A 22,943-nucleotide genomic window follows, 5' to 3' on the forward strand; every position below is an offset into this window, starting at 1 on the left:
AACTATATAAGCGGGTGAGCTAGGAGTTATAACATTGAGTTGAGATGAAATTATGCGGCCAGCGTTACCGGTCTACCCCACCACCGAGAGTTGTCATGTGCATAAATTACGCGTGAGCAGCGAAGTATATAGGGTATCGTTGATTCGAGAGCTATAACGTAACCAGTGGAGCTAGAACGCCAGACTAAACAGCCTTAAAACAGTGTTTCTGAAATGTAAGAAGCTTGCGTAGCTATGAAACTGTAAAGTCAGCACTACGCGTGCACAGAACCTGCTCTCCTTGCGCGTAGGGTCGACATCGTCGGCTAACTTTAAGTCCTGTATTTGTGGAACTTGCCAAAATTTCGTAAGGATGACGTTGGGCTGCAAGCTCACACACTTCTTAGCACACGAAGGTATCAAGAACGCTAAACGGCAACCGCGTTGTCGCCTTCGGCATAGAGCGGGGAAACATGGCGTGAATACCGAGTACGAGCTCTGAAATTGCGAAAGTACGTACACTTCGTATAAACCCGAAGAAAGCATTCCACATCACCGTATGAGTAAGCTGATTATGCAATCGCACCGTAATTATTTACGCCCGGCTTAAGCGAAACCTCAGCGCGCTTCCAACGAAGGCGTCGCATAACACATTCGTAGCCGGACGAGTCTCTCCCGAGGAGTCGAGGTGCGTGAACGCTAATCTGGACTTGCCAGCCGCTGCGACAGGATCATCTCTTGCAAAGGATAGCGAGCCATACAAAATAAGAACACATAAAATAGCACGGATGAAAGTTGCGGTGAACCGTGGCCTTGGAACAAATACACGGGAAAGCGCAGGCTGCGATAGAGTCATGAAGTAACCCAACGTTGCAAGTCGACGCGACCTAGAAGCTAGAAGGAAGGCTGCGACGGAACCGAAGAGCTAGATCAATTCTCCGATTACAAAATGACCAGGACTACACTGTAAACTGCTCGCCGAACGCCTCGGATGGGCTAAACTCGATCAACGCAGCTTGTTTAAGATGGTACACACGAATGACAACGGTACTATCACTACGTCATCAACCATACACGCAGGATGTTCAAAGCGGTATTACAGAGAAAAAATAAATCAGCCTAGATGACAGATTAATCTTGCAAAGCCGCATCAACCTTTGCATGGCAAAAAGAAAAAAAGAGAGAGAGAGAGAGAGAGAAAGGAATTTATTACCAGCCCAGTAAATGAAAGCAAAACTGCGCTTACTTTCTTTAGTTTCACGCAATAATCGCACAGCCGATGACGTCACTACGCCGTCAGTGATCTTGCCGAATTTTCGCGCATCTGGGTCCGCAAGGATTGCCAGGTTTGATCAGTCTTTGCTTACTTTCGGCTCCCCATGTGTGGTCCCTTTATTTTCGGTAAACGCTTCATCAGCAAGCGGACGCTGGCAAAATTTATGACGCCATGGAAAACTGGAGCGCAGATTTCGAGGTGTCAGCTGCCGAAGCGCTTTTTCTTTCTTTTTTTTTTGCGTTCTTCCTTTTTTTACCAAGCTTCGAATCACGGCGTGACTATACCGGTATCTTAACTGTTGTCCGAAGTGCAATCTACTAATGCAACTTAAATACTTCTGCATTCCCTTTCAGCGCCTACTTCAGCTGTTCGGCCAAAATTGCACTGCGCGAAGACGGCGGATTGGGAGCCGCGACGCAAGTTTGTTATTCTTTGTTATTCCTGTTTGTTATATTTATATATATATATATATATATATATATATATATATATAGAGAGAGAGAGAGAGAGAGAGAGAGCAGCCGGAAAAGAAAAGCACTACCGTACGTGCGCGAGAGAAATAGGAGGACGCCTTACGTATGCCTAGAAAACGTCGAGCATTCAATCCCATGAAGACACGGCCGAGTGAATACGCCTACATAGCGTATTCACTCGGACATAACCACCTCATTTTCACATTTCAATTTAAACCACAGTTCATGTCCTCCGTGCTTTCCTTGGCTTCATTGCCTGTTGGCTTTAGTTCTGCCTCTGTCGTATCTGACACCAGGGAAGGTTATCTTGAAATCGAGAAAATACGGTGGTAGTTCGGCCTTGCCGCACGCCGTGCTCCGCAGCGCGCGTCATTTATTTCGCGCATGCGAAGCAGGACGTCGGGAATGAAAATAACCGAGAGCACGACCATTATGCACCCCCCCCTTTCCCATCGGTCATCATACAGGGCGAGGAGCGAGAGAGAGAGAGAAACAACTTAATTTCAGGGCGAGGAAGATCGGCATCCGGACCACGACGCCGCCGTACACGCCTTAATTAAAATCCGCAGCAGAGACGCGAGCCGACTGGTACGTCGGTTGTATCGTTGCTCTTTTCATTTCCTTTCTATTCGCTGTTTTACCTGCGCAGCAGAGTGGGAGGGAGGGAACGTAGGCGCAGGTGCAACGTACGAGAGCGCGTTGTTGTGCCGGCCGCGTCTGTCATGTAGTTATGCTGGGCGGGCCACGCTATATACCAAGGCCACGGAAGCGAAGCGCCTGACTGAAGAGACCGAGAGAGAGGCGGCCTTTTTTGCGAGGTTTACGATAACGGGAAACGTTCGGGAACGACAAGCCATACATAGCCGGGAGAGGATGTGCAGCCGGTGGTAGGGGTAGTATCGCAATTTCTTTCAGCGGACAACAAAACATGCCAAGATGCACAGCGCGCAACGTCACAGGTGGCTGACTTCACGTTCGATTCCAACTTGAAGGTTAACCAGCGAAGTATGCGGCATAAGCAAGCGGTTCCGGTGCTTACTGTGCTGTAAGCGGCAGCAGGAAAGAAGAAGGAAAAAAACAAACGTAATGAGAAACTATAAAAAAACGTTTGTCAAGTTTCCGTGCCGTCGTTAACTTCGCAGCGACGTACAAAACGAAGGGCTGACCGATGGCTAGCCGTGAGAGGAAACCACAGCGCTTTGTCGCCAGATCGTACACATCATCGGCTCGAGCTAATCAGCCCCTCCTATACAAGTTTGTTGAGCTGTAACCGGCTGTCCGGAAACTAGGATATTCGCAAGGACCACCGACACGGGTTCTATTTACGCTTGTTAGCGGATCAACAAAAGAAGAAAAAAATCTCTAACTGCGCAATAATGAGGTACCGATAGCCAAACCGATATTTCCATTTCCGCCTATCGTTTCCATGGACGGGAAACAGTGATGATGTACTGCCTACATACAGTGTAGACATAGAAGACGACAGAACGAGACCACGGAAAAGAGAATGCCGCAGTGTGAACACACTTTTCAGTGTACACCAGGAAATGATGTCCTAGTGTACACTGACAAAGGCGTTGGTACACGAGGGCAGTGATGTCCTATTGCACGATACGAGCATCCCCAGTCCGACAGCACAATTGAAGACGATGGGCAAGATACCACTGACTTCGTTTACACGAACTAAACGTGAGCGGGTCGAATTAGATACCGCGATGGCCCAGTCCGATCCGAGCGAGTTTACATGCATTTTGCCAAGAGGGTTTCGCGAGTCAATCCAACCCCCGCAATGGGATTGACACAGGCTCGCCTCTTCGCACGGTCGGCCCGACCCGCTAGCGTTTACGTGCGGCCGCCGACCAGATTTCGGTCCGACAGGGCGACCCGACACGACTTTATATCGTGTTCATCCAAACATTACAGAGTTTCGCGCTAATACCATACGGATGAACACAACTCCTATTGGCTACACACTGAGAGCCTTCTCGTTCCTTGACCGCTCGCTGTCGATCACGTGATCCGGAAGGAGTGATTCGGACCCGACCGATGGCGACATGAAAGCTTTGGGTTAACCGAAAAAGCGGGGCTCGCTTTTCTCTACACGCGTCACTCAATGCGCTAGCAAAATTCCCGCCTACGAACGCACGCTATGTCTAAAAGCACGCAGCAGGAATGCCTTGTGCCGTCGCGACCCAACCGACCAACGTTAGTCGCAGCGCCGACAGATATGCGGTAACCTTGAGCTGCCGATGAAGGAACTCGGCGACCGTCAGCAGAGCCACGGCCGGTGATGACGCAACGCAAGGTTCCACGTACTGGTACTCTTTACCCCTGAGGCACGGACTATCGGACCCGTCCTACTGTCCTCCACACCGCAGTGTGCGCGCAAGGCCACCAACTTAAAGGGGCGCCAATAAACAGCAAAGTTCTAAGGTTCAGCGCGGCAACCAACTTCTCCGGGCGAGAAAATCTCAAAACCTCAACCACAACCCAAGGCGAAAAAAAAAAAAAAAACTATAAATAAGTGAACGTCGAGAACAGTTTTAAAGCAGAGTTTGTCTGGGTCAGATTAAGAAATACGGAGGCCCAGCGCTGCAGCCCTGTCTCAGTAAGAATCCTTCCCCCATCCTCTAATCCAGCGCCAATCTGGCAAAGAAAGCACCGAAAACGAACTATATACGCAACTCGGACATTGGGAAGCACTTGGTCTTAAAAAGCAGGCGATTCACCTCACCCGCGGTGGCTAAGCCAGTTCTGCTGATGAACACGAGGTCGCGGGTGTACGCTCGTGTACCGCACTTAGGTTGCGCGATAAGGAAACCGCCTCGGGGTCAAAATTAACCCGAAGCCCACTACTAAGACATCAATCACCGCCCGCCGAGCAGCCTCGGCAAGTTAAACCGCGTAATTAATTATTAAGCCGGCATCCCCCCTTCCACCTCCAGGCACCTAAAGATAACTTCGCCGATGTATAGCAATCTGAGCATCTGATAATGATACGGCAAAGACAGCGAAGAGATACAATCAAGCTATCACGCCCTTGGAAGTACTAGAGTTTGCTGGCTATTCGCGATTATTTATCACCGGTGCTCCGGAGCTCCCACGCAGACTTGCTGGTTGCTCTTAACCACCGCAGCGGTACATACTCCCAGCTGACCTCCAATGTCGGTAAAACGGCGTGATGATTAAAAAAAAAAGAAAAAAAAAGTTACGAAATGTCAAAAAAAGAAAAGAAAAAAGAAAATGCGGAGTGAAGGTGTTATCTAGTCGTGTGAGGTGTACGCAAGCTAACTTTTATTTCATAGCAATCAATAGTCACACTTTAAAGCAAGAATTCGGGACTGCAACGCAGGCTCTGATTGATATCGAGCACGCCGCCGCACGGAAGAAGGCTTAACAGCTTCGCTGTGAGATATTCATCGAGGCTAACCGAGGTACAGCGCATTTGAGTTAGCGAAACGCACCACAGCAACGCAAGACAACACGGGAAGTGCGACATTTGAAAGATCGAGACACGCTGCGGACACGACTGAACACCAACCGCCGAGACGAGAGAAGTCGCGAGTCTCGCGCTGTTAACCGCGAAAGGTCGGAGGATTCAACTTTGCGTCTGTAGATATTGTTTTCTACCACAATCAGCAGAACCCCAGTGCTCACAAAGGATGGCTACTATAGAAACTCTTCCGTAAGAAAAAAGACACGACGCAAAGGTCAGCGCCCTTCTTGTTGACGTCAATCGTCAATGCGTACTCATTTGAATCATTGACGGAACATAGTCGTGTTTTCCGCGTCCACACGACCACATTCGTCATAAGAAAAAGACGAAGATGAAATCGAAGAACTGAGTTTAGCTAGCAGAGATTAACCTAACCTAACAGACACGACGTGGATCCATTTATTCAACTTACTCAACATCGCTAGCAATAAATAACAAAACGGGAAACGAATAAAAAGAAAAGTGACAAATAGGCGCAAGAAAAAAAATCGTCACTACGTTCCTCTAATAACAGCCACTTTTAAATGCGAAAATATAGCAAGCGCTCCTCATCGTCGGCAAAAGTTACGATAAGTAAAATGCAAGCGGGGCTACACTTTTCGTAGCAGTTCACATCGGGAATCATTTGACAGACGAGACGCATCGCGACATCAGAATTTTAGTCATGGTTTACGGGGTCAGCGTCAATCAAGTCGAATGTGGACGTCATGCGAGCCAAGAGAAACGGGGCGAGCTACGACGCCGGACATCGTAGCCCAGCTGGCGTCGTCGCATCTCAAAACGACAGCCCGCAAAAGCAACAACAACGATAAAGGGCACCCAAGTTTTGATCTTTTTTTTCTTCACTTTCTCGAATTCACGAGTAGTTTCTGCGCCGTGCTCGCTGCCGCCAACAGACACCAGCATCTGTCTCCACCACCAGCAGACAGATTTATTTTTAACAGCGAAGCACTCGGCCATACTGCGCGCTATTGTGGAATGGCACGCACGTTATATCGACGCCACCGAACAATAGAAGGAATGACGAGAGCTCGTATGCATGTCCGACCCGATTCCGTTTCCGCAATCTCGAGTTTCGACGAGAAAGCGTCGGCAGCGGAGAGCGCACTCTACGCAGCTGCGCGATGCCCTACCGGCCCTACAATGGCCAGGGAAAAAACAAAACAAAAAACGCGAGCACCTCCAGCGGACGGCTTTCGCAATTGACGCATCGGCGGCGAAAACGGTCTTTAATAAAAAAACGAGCAAATAAATATGGAAAAGGAGAAGACAATGAGCAGGTGGCTCGATGAGAGGAGCACCGAAAAACGACGACGTAAATCACGAACGGGTTCGATCCGCCTGTTCCCGCTCGACGTCGCGATCCGAAAAACAAAGCGAACGAGACTACGCTGGATGCGACGACGCGTAGGCGCTATCCAGCCCAGCCGAGCGAACGCCCTCACTAGCCGTAGTGCTCGTGAGCCGACGCTGCTGCACGTATGGGTCCCGCACGGATCCCTCCGCGCACAATGCAATTACGCCGCACGAACCCGGTTAACGAACGGGCCACGCAGCAGACGCACGATAGGGATCGACCTTCTTTTCCGCCGCCACTAGCGAGCACGACGACGTAACACAGCCGCACGCCACCTCGCTCAACAGGCTCAACTCGCCGCGGTTGCTTGCCAACGCGCACACCCCGGTTGCAGCTACGCGGGGATCCGGTCCGCAAGATAAAATGCCGAACTGGCGGCACCGACGGCCTCAAAATTGCAGCAGCTACTGCAGCGAGAGATCGACGCATGCCTCGGCCTGATACAAACACCCAGTTTTGACTTTTCAAGCAGGCAAGCAGACGAATCGCGCGACGCAGTTACAGATACCGTCTGCTCCGGTCTCCACAGAGAAAGACAAACGCGACAGAATGCTTGAACTTCTGAAAATTCACCGAGACTTGAAATCTCGCTGGAAGCCCAGCGCAGATTTCTTCAAGCTCACATCTCACGCGCCAACGGAGCTACTTTGCAGCAAGCCTCGATAACCTACCCAGGCGCTAGACGATGCCGGATAGAGAGCTGACTCGATTGCCGTGACTGCCAGCAAAGCGCCACTGCTCAAATAACGCCGAAAATTCACGAGAAACAGCAATGCGAAATGTAACGCATACTGCCGTACCGTTTTTGTTGAAGCAATAAAACCCAAGTGCGTAGCCAACCTAACAGCGCATCTTCCTGAGGAACACGAAGGCGGTTACAGCTTTCGTACAGCTGCGAACCTTCCTCTCCAACTTGGCTCGCGCGATACGGCTCGAAGAAAAGAAAGATTTACGCGTTGTTTATGGAGAAGAAACATCTGCGCCGACACCATCGTGAGGCACATAAAAAAGCCGGGATTATGTGACGCCGATTGAGTGAGTCATTCATCTTACTGGTCGTTCGCCTCTACAAGAATTTTTCTTTTCATGAGCGATGTATACTTATGTTACATACTCTGCAATCAATTCTCGCTTTACAGCTGCGTGACATTAATATATTCATGCCTCTAAATCAGTCAGGCGTTTCAGCTTCGTTAAATCGCAAGAGCAAATGGCAAACAAAACCAGGGGATTTTTTTTTTCTTTTCCTTCAAGCTTAAAGAACGAAAGCGCGAGGTTAGTTGCATTGCTCGCGACATCGCGATTCTTGTTACTGGTAAGCAAGACGCGCATTTACCGTTACAAGAATAGCCACCATTGTAGCGTAGTACATTTTTGGAACGAAACATGCTCCGAAAGCTCGGCCAACGTCGAACGACCGACCGCATTCGGCCCCTTCTACGCGCCTGACCGCGTTATCCGTGTCGTGGCCTAAACTACCCGCACTACCCGACTCGTGCCTGTCTGTTGGCCCAAATACGCACGCACGGATATCGCGCGAACGCTCTTCCCGCCTGTGACGCGCACGAATATGGAAGCGCTCTGTAACGCGGTCTGCTAACGCTTGCACAAACCACACGCCATAAGCGTACGGGCAGCGCTGTGTGGCCCAACGCCAGCGACTCACTCGACGCGAACTGCACAAACTTGTCGACAAACACGGACAACCAGCCTCCTGCGCGCATTCGCAGTCATAACAAAATGCGACGTATGAGCCTCAGCATTCGCTATCGCAATTCACGGGCACGTTTAGCAGCCACACGAACACGACCCCCAGCATCGCCCGATCGCGAACTTACAGCAATCGCTCGTCTAAGCAAGCGCCGCTATTGTTCAAAACGCGATTCGCCTTATAAGTTGTTTGATAATGCATATTTACTGTTAGCTCGAAATATCTAAGCGCGTTCCTTCTCTTGCTTACGACGTGCATTCCGTACTGGCCGACCGCACAGCAACGGCGCCGTAGCCAGTTAGTTGTTACGAGTTCGCGTGCCGTGCGAGCGGCGTTGCTTGTTCTCGCAACTCATGCCGGTGCGCAGTTTCAGGAACGAGCTCCGTAACTTGTCGGCCGGTGCTAAAAGCTGCAGGGGACACAATGGAGAGATAACGCAGGGGCGCTACTTTTATTGCGCTTATTCGCCCGAGGTATTTCTGCGTTTCTGCAAGCCGCCGTTTCTTTTTTTTCTTTCCACCCGCCCGATGAGAACAAAGAGAATGAAACAAGGAGTGAAGAAAGAAAAGTGCTCGAATCCTGCCCGGATTCTAGGAAGGCGGGTGGGCCAAAAAGCGCGGGAAGACCGAGCACCAGCAGCGAGTAGCACTACGCAAAAGTTTCTCCCCGAAGCGAGCTGAGCGAGCAAGCCATGCAGCAGCGGCAGGCCGCCTCCGGCGGGGGGGAACATAAGAGGGCGAGAAAGAAAAAAAACTCGAGGGGAGCGCGGTGCAGAAAAGCACAAAAGACAAGGAACAGAAGGGAGCCCCGTCGGGGGACCGTATATTAAACTGCGCCGCACAGCCCGCGCGTTTCCGACGCGGTGCATCCCCCCCCCCCCCCTACCCTAGCCTTCGCCGCACCGTGCGGGGCCCGCCAAGGCACGGACGTGAGCAGCTTCTTCGCGGCTTTTTTGGCCTCGCGTTCTTCGACCAAGAGAGCGGAAAACTTGCTCAAACTTCTCCCTGAACACGAAGAGTGCTTCGTTTTAGCGGTAGGTACAGCGACCACGCAGTGAAAAACCAGGAGATTCGTGCGATCCGGCTTAACAATAAACTCAAGAGCTGCAGCACGGATGGCGATGAGATAGGCGAAACACACTACAATCCGTCAAACCCCGTCAATCCAATCACACAACTCGCGAATAAACAAACGAATGAAATAAATCAACACGGATTCGTCAACGAGATTTTTAAAACAAGGCTAGGTGTAGAGCACGCGATGTGACATTATTGTACAGAAAAGTTCACTAAGGGTTGAGGAAAGTCACGAAAAACGACCACTTAGCCCACCACAGCAGCAATGCTACGATCAAAGCATGCACGAGCGAGGCCACGCGCTTTTGGCAGGTAGCGATAACAATACAAACAAAAACACGCCACAACAAAAACAATCGTAACCCCGGCGTGATGGCAACGAAACTCCCTAGGAGCTATAAATGAAGTAAAATCACTCTACGAGCGCGATCGCACGAGCCAAAGCGAGGCACACAGCACACAATCGCGACGCGCGAGTACGCACACGGGGGAGGTGCACCTCGTGGCTCGAGCGGCAGCACGCACCGGGAAAGACTGGCTCACGTCACGGCGATCAGCTCGAGACCGATCATCGCGCACGAGCCAACGGTAAGTTCGCTGCACGAGCCGCGATCGCCGACAAAAAACGCGCACAAACACAGCGGCCGAGCGGCCACGGCAGTCCACCGCCGGCTACCATGCGAGCGAGCGACCCTCGGTGAGGCGCCGCCGCAGCTCGCTGGCGCGGCCGCCAAAATTCGAACCCATCGAGTACGTACCGTTTGAAGTGCTCCCGTATCCTTTCTTCTCGAATATTATCCGGTAAATTTCCGACCCAAAGGTGTCTAGTCTCTCTAACCATCTTGCATTGCTGGCCACATCAGGACATCATTGCGCTGGACTCGTACACACGGCCCCATCAAACATATATCATACACCGTGTGTTTTCTTCGCGGCCCACACTACACGCAGGCATTCTCCGCCGCGAAGAGTGACGTCACCGCTCTCGTGGGCTCGCGCGAGAAGCGGCGAGAGCGCGACGAGGTCCGCCCCTCGCGGAGACTGAGGAGGGAGAAGCAGGGAGGGAGGTCAAAATGGCCGCCTGCCTCCCCCCCGCCCAGACCGCGGTACTTTTTCTTTTTTTGTGTGTGAGTGTGTGTTTTTTTTTTTTTTTTTTGCTTCGCCCGTTTGGAATGCGCACGGAGCGCTGGCCGCTGCTTGTTTTCCCAGGCATTCTTTGCGAAAGCGAAAACGCCGAGAAATTCTTTTTCCTAACACACGGGTCGCGAAAACGCGGCTATAAATGGTTATGGATTAATGAAACTCCCGTGGGATCACGCAAATAGTCGTGCCACGTCACAGGCCTTAGCCTCGGCTAGCTGCCGTCGTTCGCGTCCTCTCGAGTGAAACTGAACAAAACTGGTCATAATTTGCACAACGCAAACCCAGGGCAACAAATTGACCGATGTGGTAAACAGAATAGAATGAAATATAGCCGGTATAGAAAAGAAAGGCACGCCACACCCTCATGCAGTGAGTCGCTTAGGCAGAAGAATGCAACACAACAGAAAAGTGGAAAATACTCCCTGGTGATGGTCGAGGCCACAGCTAACCGTGGCATAACTCGATAAATCCCAGGGAGGTGAGGAAGTGCCGGCGAGTAATCCAAACTAAACGCAAGCCACCCCCACGATGCGGCCTCGTCGATAATTCCGATCGTGGGTTCGCCGCTCTCGCTACGATAATCCACTTTTGGGCGCCGATGCGAAGCCGCTGACCGAGCGAAAAATAAGGAACGCAAAATATCTCCCGAAATGAGTAAATCCAATTTCGGCATCCGTTTGCATTTCGAGATGCAAAGATGGCCGCCGAGGATCGCCAGCAATCCCACCGGCCAACCATAATCCAAGAGGGCAGGCACACCGAGGAGGCTGGAACAAATAATCCATTGTGATCTCTCTTTTTAATGGTTACAAGCACATATAATCCGTCCAGCGGCGTCGGATGGTCTTGGCAAGGCACCGCGACTGTACGCACCGACGGCCCGCGGTAATAAGAACACCGAAGTTCCTTTAACCTTCTTGGAACACAAAGACTGTTGCTCGAACATCACCGTGGCAGAATTGGGTTATGCGCCTGCGCACTGCGCACCGCCACGTTGGGCAACAGAGGGCGGGATTGGAGCGACCGCGCCGCCTCGCGAGGAAATGCAAAAACGCAAAAAAGATTCATGGTGGCCAGGCGCCGCTCATCGCGTGCCAAAGTTGGCCACAAACCTGCCGAGCAAGCCGTGGGCCTTGTCAAACCCCTTCAAAAGCCCTAAACTTGCCAAAAGTGTATGCGGCCAGCTTTAATTTATCACGATTAGCCACCCTCGACGTTCGTATGATTGCTTTTTCTGTTTGAAACGGGCGATCATCCCAGCATCGCCGTACCATCGTTTAGTTTCGTTTTTAGCCACAGGTCAACCAAAGTGAAGGGGGCTGCCTACGTTGTTATTCTAACCACACTTGCAGGTTCTCGTAACAAGCAATGAAACATCCAGTGCAGCCTTAAAAAATAAGAAACCCACCTCATAATTATCTACTCGCTGTCGCATTTACTGGTTGCCTTCCTGGAACTGTTGTTGTAGTACATGCTAGCCGTACGCTAGCTGTGTTTGAATAGAATACAAGTTTAGCTTAACGTGCCACAGGAAATAAATAAAACGCCGAATGACACATGAGCTCTCAGATAGCCCTTGCAAGTTACGTGTAAAAATGCCATAAACTCACGGAAATGCAAGTATACTTGGGACATTGCAAACAAGAATTTTCATTACTGGCGAGTAATTATATTAAGGCCTCCGGAAATGCTTACCGAGACACTTTACGGTCGATCAAATGTCAGGCATTGATAAATAAACTGTACACGAGCTTTATTGAACAGTACATACAATGGTTTAACATAAAGATGAAAATAGTTATTTTCTTTTCTCTCTCTCTCTTGAAGTCAACTGGAATGTATAGTCAGCAGGATATTTTTCTAGGAATGCTGTTCATTCTGAAATGACAAAAACGACAGCAAGTCAGCATTTTTTTCCAACATTTGAAAACTTGAACCTTGTTATCTGATATGCATTATAAGCGTATACTCGGTACAGGTGTTACTGGAAACATTCTAGGTTTACTTGATGATATTCAATAATTCATAATATCAGTATTCGTTATATCAATATTCAACTATGTTGCTGCAGTTATCATGGGTTTGATGGAAGTTCATATATCCATGCAGTTGGAACAAACTTTTTACTTAAGTGTTGACTATGCATGCAATCAATAAGTCAAGCCATCACTTCCATCTTGTATGTGGTATATCAGAGGTGGAGAAGAAACAGATTTAAAGCTTCAGAATGACACTTTCCCTCTCAAAGGAAAAGTGATGAACAGCACAATAAAATTTCACAGAGCTAGGTCCTCACTGCAAACGCTACTGCTTCAAGGTAGCCATACACTGTTCATGTACGCACTGTGACCTTGCTCTGTGCTGTGTGCTGGACGGACTGAGGAAGTGTTGCCTCTGGATGAGGTGCTGGCAGGGCTCCTCCGCAAGGACTGCGAGCTGGTCGGTGTGGAGTCCACTCTACTTGAGGTGCCACCAACGCTGGGCTCGGGTGTGCGTGGAATCTTGGGTCTTGAACTGAATGCTATGCTGTACTCCTGCATGCTGAACGCACCAAAGTTGCAGCCACCATATGAGTTGAGCACAAATCTATAAAGCAGAAGGTGTATCATCAATCTACTGCTGCTTAAAGTGCCACAAGATAAACAAGTTGAGAGTACAAATGAATGACAAGGAAAAGAGACAACCACACGTGATAACGAAAAAAAAAAAAAAAAAGCAACGTCCCCCTACCTAGCTCATGTTTGCTTTGTTTGTTGTTGTCTGATATGCTACTTAGGTTGTTCCTTTCATGTGAACACAGGTCATTCAGAAGTGGCACGGAATCAGTAAGGTAGCAATGACTGTACTGGCTTGCTGGGCCTTTATTTATTTATTTATTTATTTATTTATTTACTTACTTATTTATTCATTCACTCATTCATTCATTCATTCATTCATTTATTTATTTATTTATTAGAGCCTAAGAGCCAAAAGATATTAGGAAAGTGGGTTCAACAGATCACAATAATTATTGCCGCTCACAGGAGCGAGAACTAAGTCCAACTCCGATTATACTTGAAGTATTTGAAAAAAACATTACAGCAAGAGTTTCACGAGGCAACATATTTAATAGTGAGGTCATGCATTCTATGATTAGTTAGAAAAGTGTTTCAGGGCCCCTTTATGAGACATAGTTAAGCAATCAACCAATTGTAGATACTAGATGTTTAATTTATGCTGTGAAATTTTTCATAAAAATTGGCAAACTCAGAAATTTCTATAAATGGAAGCATCAACTTCAAAAATGGGTAAACCAGCAATAGAAAACGAAACTACACACTTGTTTTGGGGGTTCAAAAGAATTGGCTGGGCTTTGAATGACTGCTGTCTCACACAAATGTAATGCAGCTAAAAAGCAAGGAAAAAACGGTGGCAAAAGATCCCAATGACCTCCCAAAAGCTCGTAGTCTGGGACATCCCAGGAACGTCTCTCTTTGTATCACTTGGGACGTTTTCCTGCTGTAAATGGGACGTCCCTGGGATGTCCTGAACTCCCGAGAAGGACGTCCAACTGAAATTATTTGGATGTCTTCGTGCCATCTAGGATCTATTGAAACATCTAAAGTGGACATATATTTATATTATACACTATTCTGAAATATATAAATAATTCGCATAGAGGACTTTTTCAGAGCGCCAATGACAATTCAACCATTTCACTTAAACTGGAGCTAAAGAATCATATCTGTCTCGCTTTACACAGTTTAAAAGTTCCAGTTTTTAAAATTTGATATTTGTGCATAGTACAGAGTTGTAAACTTTGTACTTCAATTATTTAAATCTACATATTTCAGGCAAGTGAAAAAAAAAATGGAAAACTAAATCATAATTCTGCTTCCTATAACTGGTAGTATAGTTAGCTTTCGCTCTTAAATGCAACAAAATTTATTCAAGTTGGTCTGGTGGTCATCTAGTGAGACCATTTCTGGTATTTCAATGTATTCGAACACAGAAATAAGAGTTGGCCCCAAATTCTTCAACAGGGGCATAAGTAATGTAAATGAGTGGTGCCTACTTGAGTCCATTCACTTTGTCACTGGGTGGGGCAGTCTGGCCAGCTGCTGCCACGACCGTCTTTTCTTCACCCGTTAGCTGCTTCACCAACTCAGAGGCTTGTTCGTCAACAGGGGGAGCTGTAAACTCTGCACAGAGCAAATCAACTGCCTTTAAGGAGGGTGTCGAAGTTAGTCTGTCAATTACACATATACACCAGCACAGTGCATGCCAGTCAAGGAAAATTAGTTTATTTCTGCAAAGGTTCTTTCTATTCAAATCAAATTATGGATTTTAACATTTCAAATCAATGCACATGCTATGAGACGTGTCGTAGTTGTGGGCTTTGGATTAATATCGACCACCTTGCGTTCTTTAATGTGCACCCAAACCTAAATACATACACGAGTGTTTATGCATGCAGCCACTGTGGCCGGGAATCAAACCCTTGACCCCCTGCTCAGCAGAAGAGTGCCATAGCCACCAGAATGGGTAAAGGACCTTTCTAAAAGGATATTGCAGAAGGCGCAAGATGACAACAAAAGTCAAAATTTTCACACACGTATCTAAGTCCCCCAAGTCTGAAAAACGAAATGAGCCTATTGATTCCAAGAACATGGATGATTAAACGACGGAAGCAATACAATGAAGATTTTTGACCTGGTTGAGGCTGATTACCAGATTACTCTGTCTGTCTCCCCCACATGCACAAACACACACACACATGCACGCATACACCAGGTTTAATGCTCTCTTCCATTTCAATGTATGTTGTCTAAATGCAAGTTATCATCTTGTGAAGACAAGTAATCATGACAGTTTTGTTTTTAAAATGAAGCACTCAAAAAGTACTGTAGCTGTTCACTAACCCATGGAATAGCTATCGTGCGAAAGCTTTTTAAAAATTAGTTCTCTTTTAGTCACTGCAGCACATGTTAAGTTCTTACCAACAGCTTCAGTGTGAGTTGCCTGGGAGCAGTCAATTTCATCGGACTGGGATGTCTCTGGGGCATTTACTGTAGTCTCTTCTAAGGATTGGTCAGGGGAAGACTCTTCTAGCCTACTAAAAAGCAACAAAGAAGATGTATATACAAATTGTCAAGCAATCAGGGTCCCACAAGACGGCTCTCACATGTCAGCAAAATTTCCCATGCTACACAGAAAGAAAAAAGCACCGAATGTACCAAAAAAATATTTTTTAATGTGTATGCGTATGTGCAAGGATTGGCAACATAGCTACAGCATGGCCTTTCTCTGCACAGTTGGCCAACAAAAAAACAAAAACAAAACAATAAAAACCACATTACAGTTGCAATTTATAGACGATTGATGAAGAGAATGTGGTGTTCTTTGTCACATTGCTTCACAAACAGCTATGAATCATCAGTCTAATATGCATCGACTGCAGGACAAAGGCCTCTCCCTTCAATCACCAATCACCGCTGCCTGGACCCAGCTGACCCAATCTAGTGCCTGCAAATTTTATATAATTTCATCACACCACTTAATTCTCTGCTGTCCTCAACTGCACTTTCTGTAACTTTAATAGACCACCGGTAACCTGCCCTACACATTACATGGCTGCCCAATTCCCATTTCTCCCTTTTAATGTCAACTAGAATATTAGTTACCCCCATTTGTTCTCTAACCTACACTACTGTCTTCTTGTTTCTGAATATTACATCTATTGTTTTTCATTCCATTGCTTGTTTTGCAGACTTTAGCTTCCAAGTCTGCACCTTTACCGGTACAATGTAGTGATTGTACACTTCACTTTCAAAAGATAATGGCAAGCTGCCAGTCACAACTTAAAATTGCCTGCCATGTACAAGGTTGTTCAATAGGAAAGGAAACACCGGATTTGAGTTCAAAGCCGGTAATTTTCCTTGTGTGTGCTTGTAATGAGGAAAAGTTCCATGAGCAGCATTCTTCAACAGGAGAACAACATAACAAATAGCAGTGAGTGAGGTTCTGACTTGCACATTTGCAGAAATTGCGGTTCAGACACAGATGAGGTCACCATCATTTTATATTGGACGAAGGTGTACATTACAAATATGACTTGTCTATTGAGGTCCTGATGTTCAATCATGTGCTGATACTACAGTGACTGGCAAACACACAAAATTTTTGGCCATCTGTGCATGATCACAAAAAGTTGGCACGCTTACACACTTACCTTGATACTGTCAATGCTCGTTGCGAAACAGTGTCCTGGTTCTCCTGAAATTGGTTCATGAGATGACAAAGATTCAAAACCACATCTGAGATTGTATAAGACACTTTGATTGTGGCAAAATATATTTTGAAGTGCATCCATCTATAATACGGCTGTGCATTTTACACAGAATACCAGAGGTTTCAGGTGAAAGCCATAATAAGCAATCTCATGTCTCACAGCTTGTGCCTCCAACTCCATTAATGGGCTACTGAAGTGAGTCTGAGTATTAGTGTTTGCAAAGAGACTAAACAATGCTGTCTTCCTGTCCCTTAGCGTTATGCCTATAATTTTTCATTCCATTGCTCATTGCATGGTCCTCAGCTTCTTCTCAAGCTTCTTTCAATGTCGACTCTTTCTTGGGCCAGTATTTGAAATATTACAAATAGGGTCCATGAAAAGTCACATACTTCTTCATAAAACACTTTCAAGAGCTGGTCGCCGTACATCTGGTGGGGCAATGCTTGCACAATGTCATCCATGTCGAGTTCTGGTTCCGGCTCCGATTCTTCCTGTGAATCCTGTACACAGCATCAACAACTGTCAACACAGTACTAAAATGTTCAGATGGGCTATGGTTTATTCAGATCCATGTCCAGCCCCGACCGTGATAGGTTCCTTCTGGCTAGTGCAAGAAAATGTACTTTACAGACAAGACTTCTTGGTTGACGTCAAGTCAATCAGAGACAAGAATTTTGCGAATTTCACAAAACATTTATTTTTACAGCACCACACAAAACACTCAACTTGAAGGCCTCTCCCCTTATTATTATCATCAAAAATACGAGTGTTATACCCTTACTCATCGAGCCACGTAAAGGTGTTTACACTAAGGACATAAAATATTGTGGCCATTATGTAGAGACTAGCATCAAGGTGAAATATATAGAATTACCTCATCATCCTCGTCATCTTCACTCAGGGAATCAACAATGCCGTCATCGACATTTGCATCTGGAAGGTTAGACAGACAAAAGTAGAATTAAAGCATATTAGGCTTTGCAATTTCAAGCAAAAACAAAAATGTTAGGGCTCAGCCCTTACATCTTTGGGTTTTCCTGAGGGAAAATGTGAGATGAAAAATTCTGCCAATAGTCCACAACAGTGATTATCTAAATACATGAGAACAGGGAAATACACTCTCTTGGCAACCGCTGGACCGATGTTGATTAGTAGAGACCGAATTTTAGGCAAATGCCTTTTTTGTTCCTTGCGCTCCTATTGCCCCACTTTGATACAGTGAAATCTCGATGATACGATCACGGCTAATACGAATTTCCGGATGATACGAATTTTTATGTGGTCCCGGCCAAGTCCTATTACTTTGCAACGTGCTAGAGAACGGTTGTTACGAATCGATTTTCGACCCGCGTCGGTTGATACGAATAAACGCTGCCCCACCGACGGCCGCGAAAGAGAACAGCGCGCAGTCACGTGCTTTCTCCCTTTCTCTTTTGGTGCGAAGGCGCGGACGCAGCGCCGGACGGCGCGGAGGCCGCTACTGGGCGCGAAGAGTTTGAAGCGGTGGCACTTTTGTTGCTTTTGTGCTTTTCCTCCTTTTCCGCGTGCCATTGGACGGAGTGGCTGCTGTGCTTCGGGCCGCGTTCTTTGTTTGCTCTCCGCTGTGCGTTAGCTCTCCACGAAGGCGCGCGTCCCCCGCGCGAAAGGCGCGCTTTCACTCGCACATACGGCACGCGGCAACGATTTTATCGCCCTTGGACTCATGCCCATCGCCCTCGTTGATCTCCTCTCCCATCGGTGGGCACACCTCGTTGATAAGCGTGCTTGCTATCGCCCTTGCGCCCTTGTCAGCGAGATTTTCCCGCGGAAGCCGCATTATAACCGGTATTTCGTTTCACGCGGCTGCACTGTAAGCGGTATGCGTGTACATGGAGTTCTATGGGAAGGTAAACGGGAGTCGGAAAAGGCCGCGTTGTAGCCAGTTCTGCACTATAAACCATTACGTTATAGGTGATCTATACTGTAAATGCTTTTTACGTGTGTGTGCCTGAGTGAGTTCACCTCCGACTCTTTAATTTAGGTAGTTTTAATTGTGTTTCGATGATACAAATTTCGGCTAATACGAATACTTTTCGTGACCCCGTGAGATTCGTATCATTGAGATTCCACTGTATATGAGCATGAATTAGAGGTTAAGAAGGGCATTTATAATGTTTTTATAGTGCCTATAAATGCCTATTTTCAATATCGGCACCTATATGAACACTATTTAGCCTCAAGTTTCGCTTTCGAGTGCAGTTATAAACCGTTATTCATGTTACCGGGCAACATTGACTGTTCGGAACTCTATGAGTTCAACCTAATCATCTAGTTCAACCAACTCTCGGAAAACAACCGCTAGCAGCAGTGAAATGGGACGCGCCGCGGTTGGCGAATGTGAAACCGTGGAGAGCCGTCAGGGGAAAAGAGAGTGAAGAGCAAAAGAAGAAAGAAAAATGTGATGTGCACGTGGCTTTTGTTTTGTTTGTAATTAACTTTTAAGGTGTTCACTGCCGTCGAGCGTTCCTTCTCAGCGTACAAGATCACTCTCAGTGACAAAAGGAACAATTTTGAATCCAAAAATCTGGAGATGGTGGTAGTTTGCTATTGTTTCCAGAATCTTCAATGTGATTCTTAGACTACGTTCCGTGTGCTCTCCAAACAGATTTCTTCAAACACGTGCACTTCAAATGGGCGGAAGTGTATTTGGCAGTGTTGGGACGTTTTGCCTGTACAATTCCGATAATGTCATTGTATATGAGAAAATTGCCAGAGTTGTACCTAAAAGTCCTCATGTAAGAACATGTTAATTTTTTAATAAATTGTAGTCTCTTTTGCATTTATTATTTGTCTGTTTTTGTTGTGTCTTAATTTAATTGCCTCAGGCAGACAAAGTAGCGCTTTTTTTTAATCAGTATTCCCAGCTTTCAAGTATTGTTTTTCATGCTTGTTTCACTTTATGTAACGCTCGAGTATATAGTGGCCATTGAATATGAATATGAGCAGTGTGCTTGATGGATTACGCCAAATGATCGTCATTAGTCCAGTAGTTTTGTGGGACAATTGCACGGTTATGTTCAACTGTTAGCGCCTTTGTGCCATCATAAACAATAACATTTCTTGTTTTGCTGTCGTAGATACAGGTCGCACACGTCTTCGTTTGAAATTAATTGCATTTATGTAAAAATTTATTGTGCCTATATTTACGATGTCGGAGGCCTAAAACGTTGCTTTGCCTGCCTATTTTTGGCGCTTTCCGATATATTCACATCGGCGGTGAATATATTCACACCTCAATTACTAAACACGCGGAAAGACAACGCACATGATATGCCACAACATCTCATCACGCCCTCTTTGCACATGCGGCAGATTAATTCTAAAACAGGGCGCGAAGGCTGCATATGCGGTCAGTCACGGGTACTGCAGCCATAAGCAGCCACGGCCGCTCAAGAAAAGTAGACATGTGCCAACTTGCGCCGCCCCACTTCTGCCCCCCTCCCCTTGCGCGCGCTTGACCGCGTTACGATGAGTTCGCTCCCCTCCCTCCTTTACCCGTTGCTAGCGCGAGAAGACGACGCTCAACAATTAAGCCACGATACTTCTCGGCAAACCTTCGCACATATACGCTTTCACTCGCACCCAAAGCACATTGCGCGATGGGCGCGAGAAGATCTTATCGTACTTGAACATTAAACGGAACATATGACGCTGTTCCACTTCGACGGTCGCTCTTGGTCGAGCGATTTGAAAGGTGCGTTCACAAGCAGGTGCTTGTAATTCAACCATTTAACCATCTGCATCCATTGAAGTTTCTATTCATTGTCTCGGTATCCCTTTGCGGTGGCAATGAAATGGCATTATATTGAAATCGTCTATAAAACACTTCGTTATATGAGGTTCTAAATACATGGTGTTCTATACGAACAAGAAGTTATCAAAAGTTTAATATTTCGTTATATTGAGAATTTCGTTACACTTAAGTTCGTTATATTGAGGTTTAACTGTATCTGAATAGGAAAATTGGAGTTGCCCCGAGTTGAAGCTTTCTTTTACAACAAACTATACTGGTCAGCACATTTCTCAAAGGCAAAAGTTCGCATGAATTCGACAAGCACTTGGGCACAAACCTGAGGAAAGGAGTCTCTCACAAACTTGGTCCACCTGATGTCGCACATCGGGTGATGAGAGGAGTTTTGCTTTCTGCAAGCTTGCTTCCAGTCCCTGATATAAAAGTCCAGCAAACGAAAGAGTCATGAACGGACGCAGTACCAGAATCAGCACAGTGCATTAAAGAGAGAAACTGAAACTGTAATAATAATTGCATTCAAAAGCATGAAAAGTTGGGCAGGTTGGTACATATGCAAGGCTGGAAAGTTGAAGTCAATGTAAAAATTCTTTTTTTTTAAATTCACAGGGTCTCTTATGTTATCCCTAAGACGACTTGAAGATGAAGTGCCGATGCATTAAAGACGGGCACATGACACATACATCCCCCTTAATTCGCTTCAGTCTACTTCGCTTAGTCATACTTCTTAATTCACTGACACATCATCTTAATTGACTTACTAATCCGCTTAATTTGCTTATTCATACTATTAATTCGCTTAGTGTACTTTGCTTAGTCGTCTCTCTTAATTTTAAAGGTCGAAGGTTCGACTTCCACCCAATGTCGTGGGTTCAAGTGCCTTAATTAACTACTCTTATCTTAATTAACTGCATCTAAATTAATTTTGCCTTCATTAACACCAAAGGTCATGGGTTTGACTCCCCCAAAGGTCATAAATTTGAGTGCCTTAATTAACTCTATCTTAATTATCTGTGCCTCAATTAACTTCACCTTAATTACCACCAAAGGTGGAAGGCCGAGGGTTCGACTCCGACCAAAGGTCGTGGGTTCAACTCCATCCAAAGGGCGAGGGTTCGTCGCCTCTTTGTACCTTTCATGTCAGATATATAAGGCTTTCACCTTAAAATATCAGAGGACACCTAAGCACTTATGAGTTGTGAACGCGAAAGCATTAATGTCCAGTTGAACGCTTCTGAGTGGTCCTTCGAGTTATGAACTCCTCGCGTGCAAGCAAGCGTGTTGAGACGCTTGGCGTGTTTTAATTTGGCCTAACTAAGGCGCAGTTAGAACGCAGGCAAGAGCTTGCGCGGACAAGGAATGTGCTCATAACACATGCTTCCGAGAGTGAGGATGATTTGGCATCGTGGCGATGCCTTCTCCCCTTATGCAACAACTGGCGCGCTACTGCGGCAGGTGTTCTCTTTCACCCGTTCTGCTCCGTCAAGGTGCACTCGTGCCATGGTGTCGCAGCCAATGGGAATTTAGGTGCTGCTACAGATGCGGGACGCCAGCTTTTCTGCTCAATGAACCATTTGATGCTTTCGCATCAAAAGAATGCAGGCTTGTCTTGTCCTTTCTCTGCCCCTCTGTCAGTGTCCTTTTTCACACTGCCTTCACTACTTCAGTCATAACAATAATTCATAATCTATGACTTTTACTTCCTCTAAGTGATAAAGTTTGGTCATCTTTCCAACAGACCGGCGCAACTGAAAGGCCGCGCCGGACATCGGTCCGAAGACCTCACTAAATCATTCAATCGGTAGTAGCGACAGGGTGGTGTGTGCAAAGGGCAGGGAGCTTATGACTCGCGCTTACTGGGAATTTCTCGTTCAAGGGGAACAATTGCAAGCCCCTATCCCAATCATGAAAGAAGTCCCACGGGTTACCCAGTCTTTTCAGACAGGGATAAAAGACACGCTGCTTTCTTCAGTGTAGTGCGCGTGCGGCCCCGGACATCTAAGGGCATCACAGACCTCTTATTGCTCTGTTTCATGCAGCTATGAGCCACTTGTCCCTCTAAGAAAGTTGTCCCTCTAAAAGTATTCACAAAAAAACACATATAGAACGATGATCACTGAAACAAACGAGTACCACTGGCTGCCATTCTTAATATTGATGTAAATGTTTCTTTGGAGGCTGTTAACGAAAATGCAGCAAAGCTCTGTTGATGAGCAAATGTGTGACATGATATGGAAGCTGCCCATGTGACACATTTTACAAGCAACATGCTCACATTACAAAGCTCACATTCATTTTGTGACTACATAACATTATCTTATTCTCCATTCACATGCTTCCTACTTTGCTTGGAGAAGAGATGCCAGTAATTGCA

At 46.6% G+C, this 22,943-nt stretch overlaps 2 protein-coding genes across 5 annotated transcripts in view; both read right to left on the reverse strand.

The window, feature by feature from the left end:
* Window positions 1–11,485, reverse strand: part of LOC119446637 (msx2-interacting protein) — a 216,908-nt gene extending 205,423 nt beyond the window's left edge. Inside the window, 1 exon segment of the mRNA XM_037711127.2 lies at window positions 10,127–11,485. Coding sequence (XP_037567055.2) covers window positions 10,127–10,209 — 83 coding nt within the window. The 5' untranslated portion in view covers window positions 10,210–11,485.
* A 762-nt stretch (window positions 11,486–12,247) lies between these two features.
* The window catches only part of LOC119446641 (lisH domain-containing protein ARMC9), a 32,261-nt gene continuing 21,565 nt past the window's right edge, over window positions 12,248–22,943 (reverse strand). For 2 of the 4 annotated variants that reach the window (XM_037711132.2, XM_037711131.2), the window contains exons 19-26: window positions 20,892–20,985; window positions 17,657–17,715; window positions 17,172–17,282; window positions 16,723–16,766; window positions 15,491–15,606; window positions 14,566–14,692; window positions 12,856–13,052; window positions 12,248–12,389 (exon numbers count right to left, since the gene is read on the reverse strand). In XM_037711132.2, the coding sequence (XP_037567060.1) occupies window positions 12,385–12,389; window positions 12,856–13,052; window positions 14,566–14,692; window positions 15,491–15,606; window positions 16,723–16,766; window positions 17,172–17,282; window positions 17,657–17,715; window positions 20,892–20,985 (753 nt within the window). In that variant the 3' untranslated portion in view covers window positions 12,248–12,384. The remainder of the gene's footprint in view (window positions 12,390–12,855; window positions 13,053–14,565; window positions 14,693–15,490; window positions 15,607–16,722; window positions 16,767–17,171; window positions 17,283–17,656; window positions 17,716–20,891; window positions 20,986–22,943) is intronic. The other 2 variants (XM_049664305.1, XM_049664306.1) reach the window with 2 other exon arrangements.

This window comes from Dermacentor silvarum, chromosome 3, assembly GCF_013339745.2.
Source record: "Dermacentor silvarum isolate Dsil-2018 chromosome 3, BIME_Dsil_1.4, whole genome shotgun sequence".
Classification (NCBI taxonomy): Eukaryota; Metazoa; Arthropoda; class Arachnida; order Ixodida; family Ixodidae; genus Dermacentor; species Dermacentor silvarum.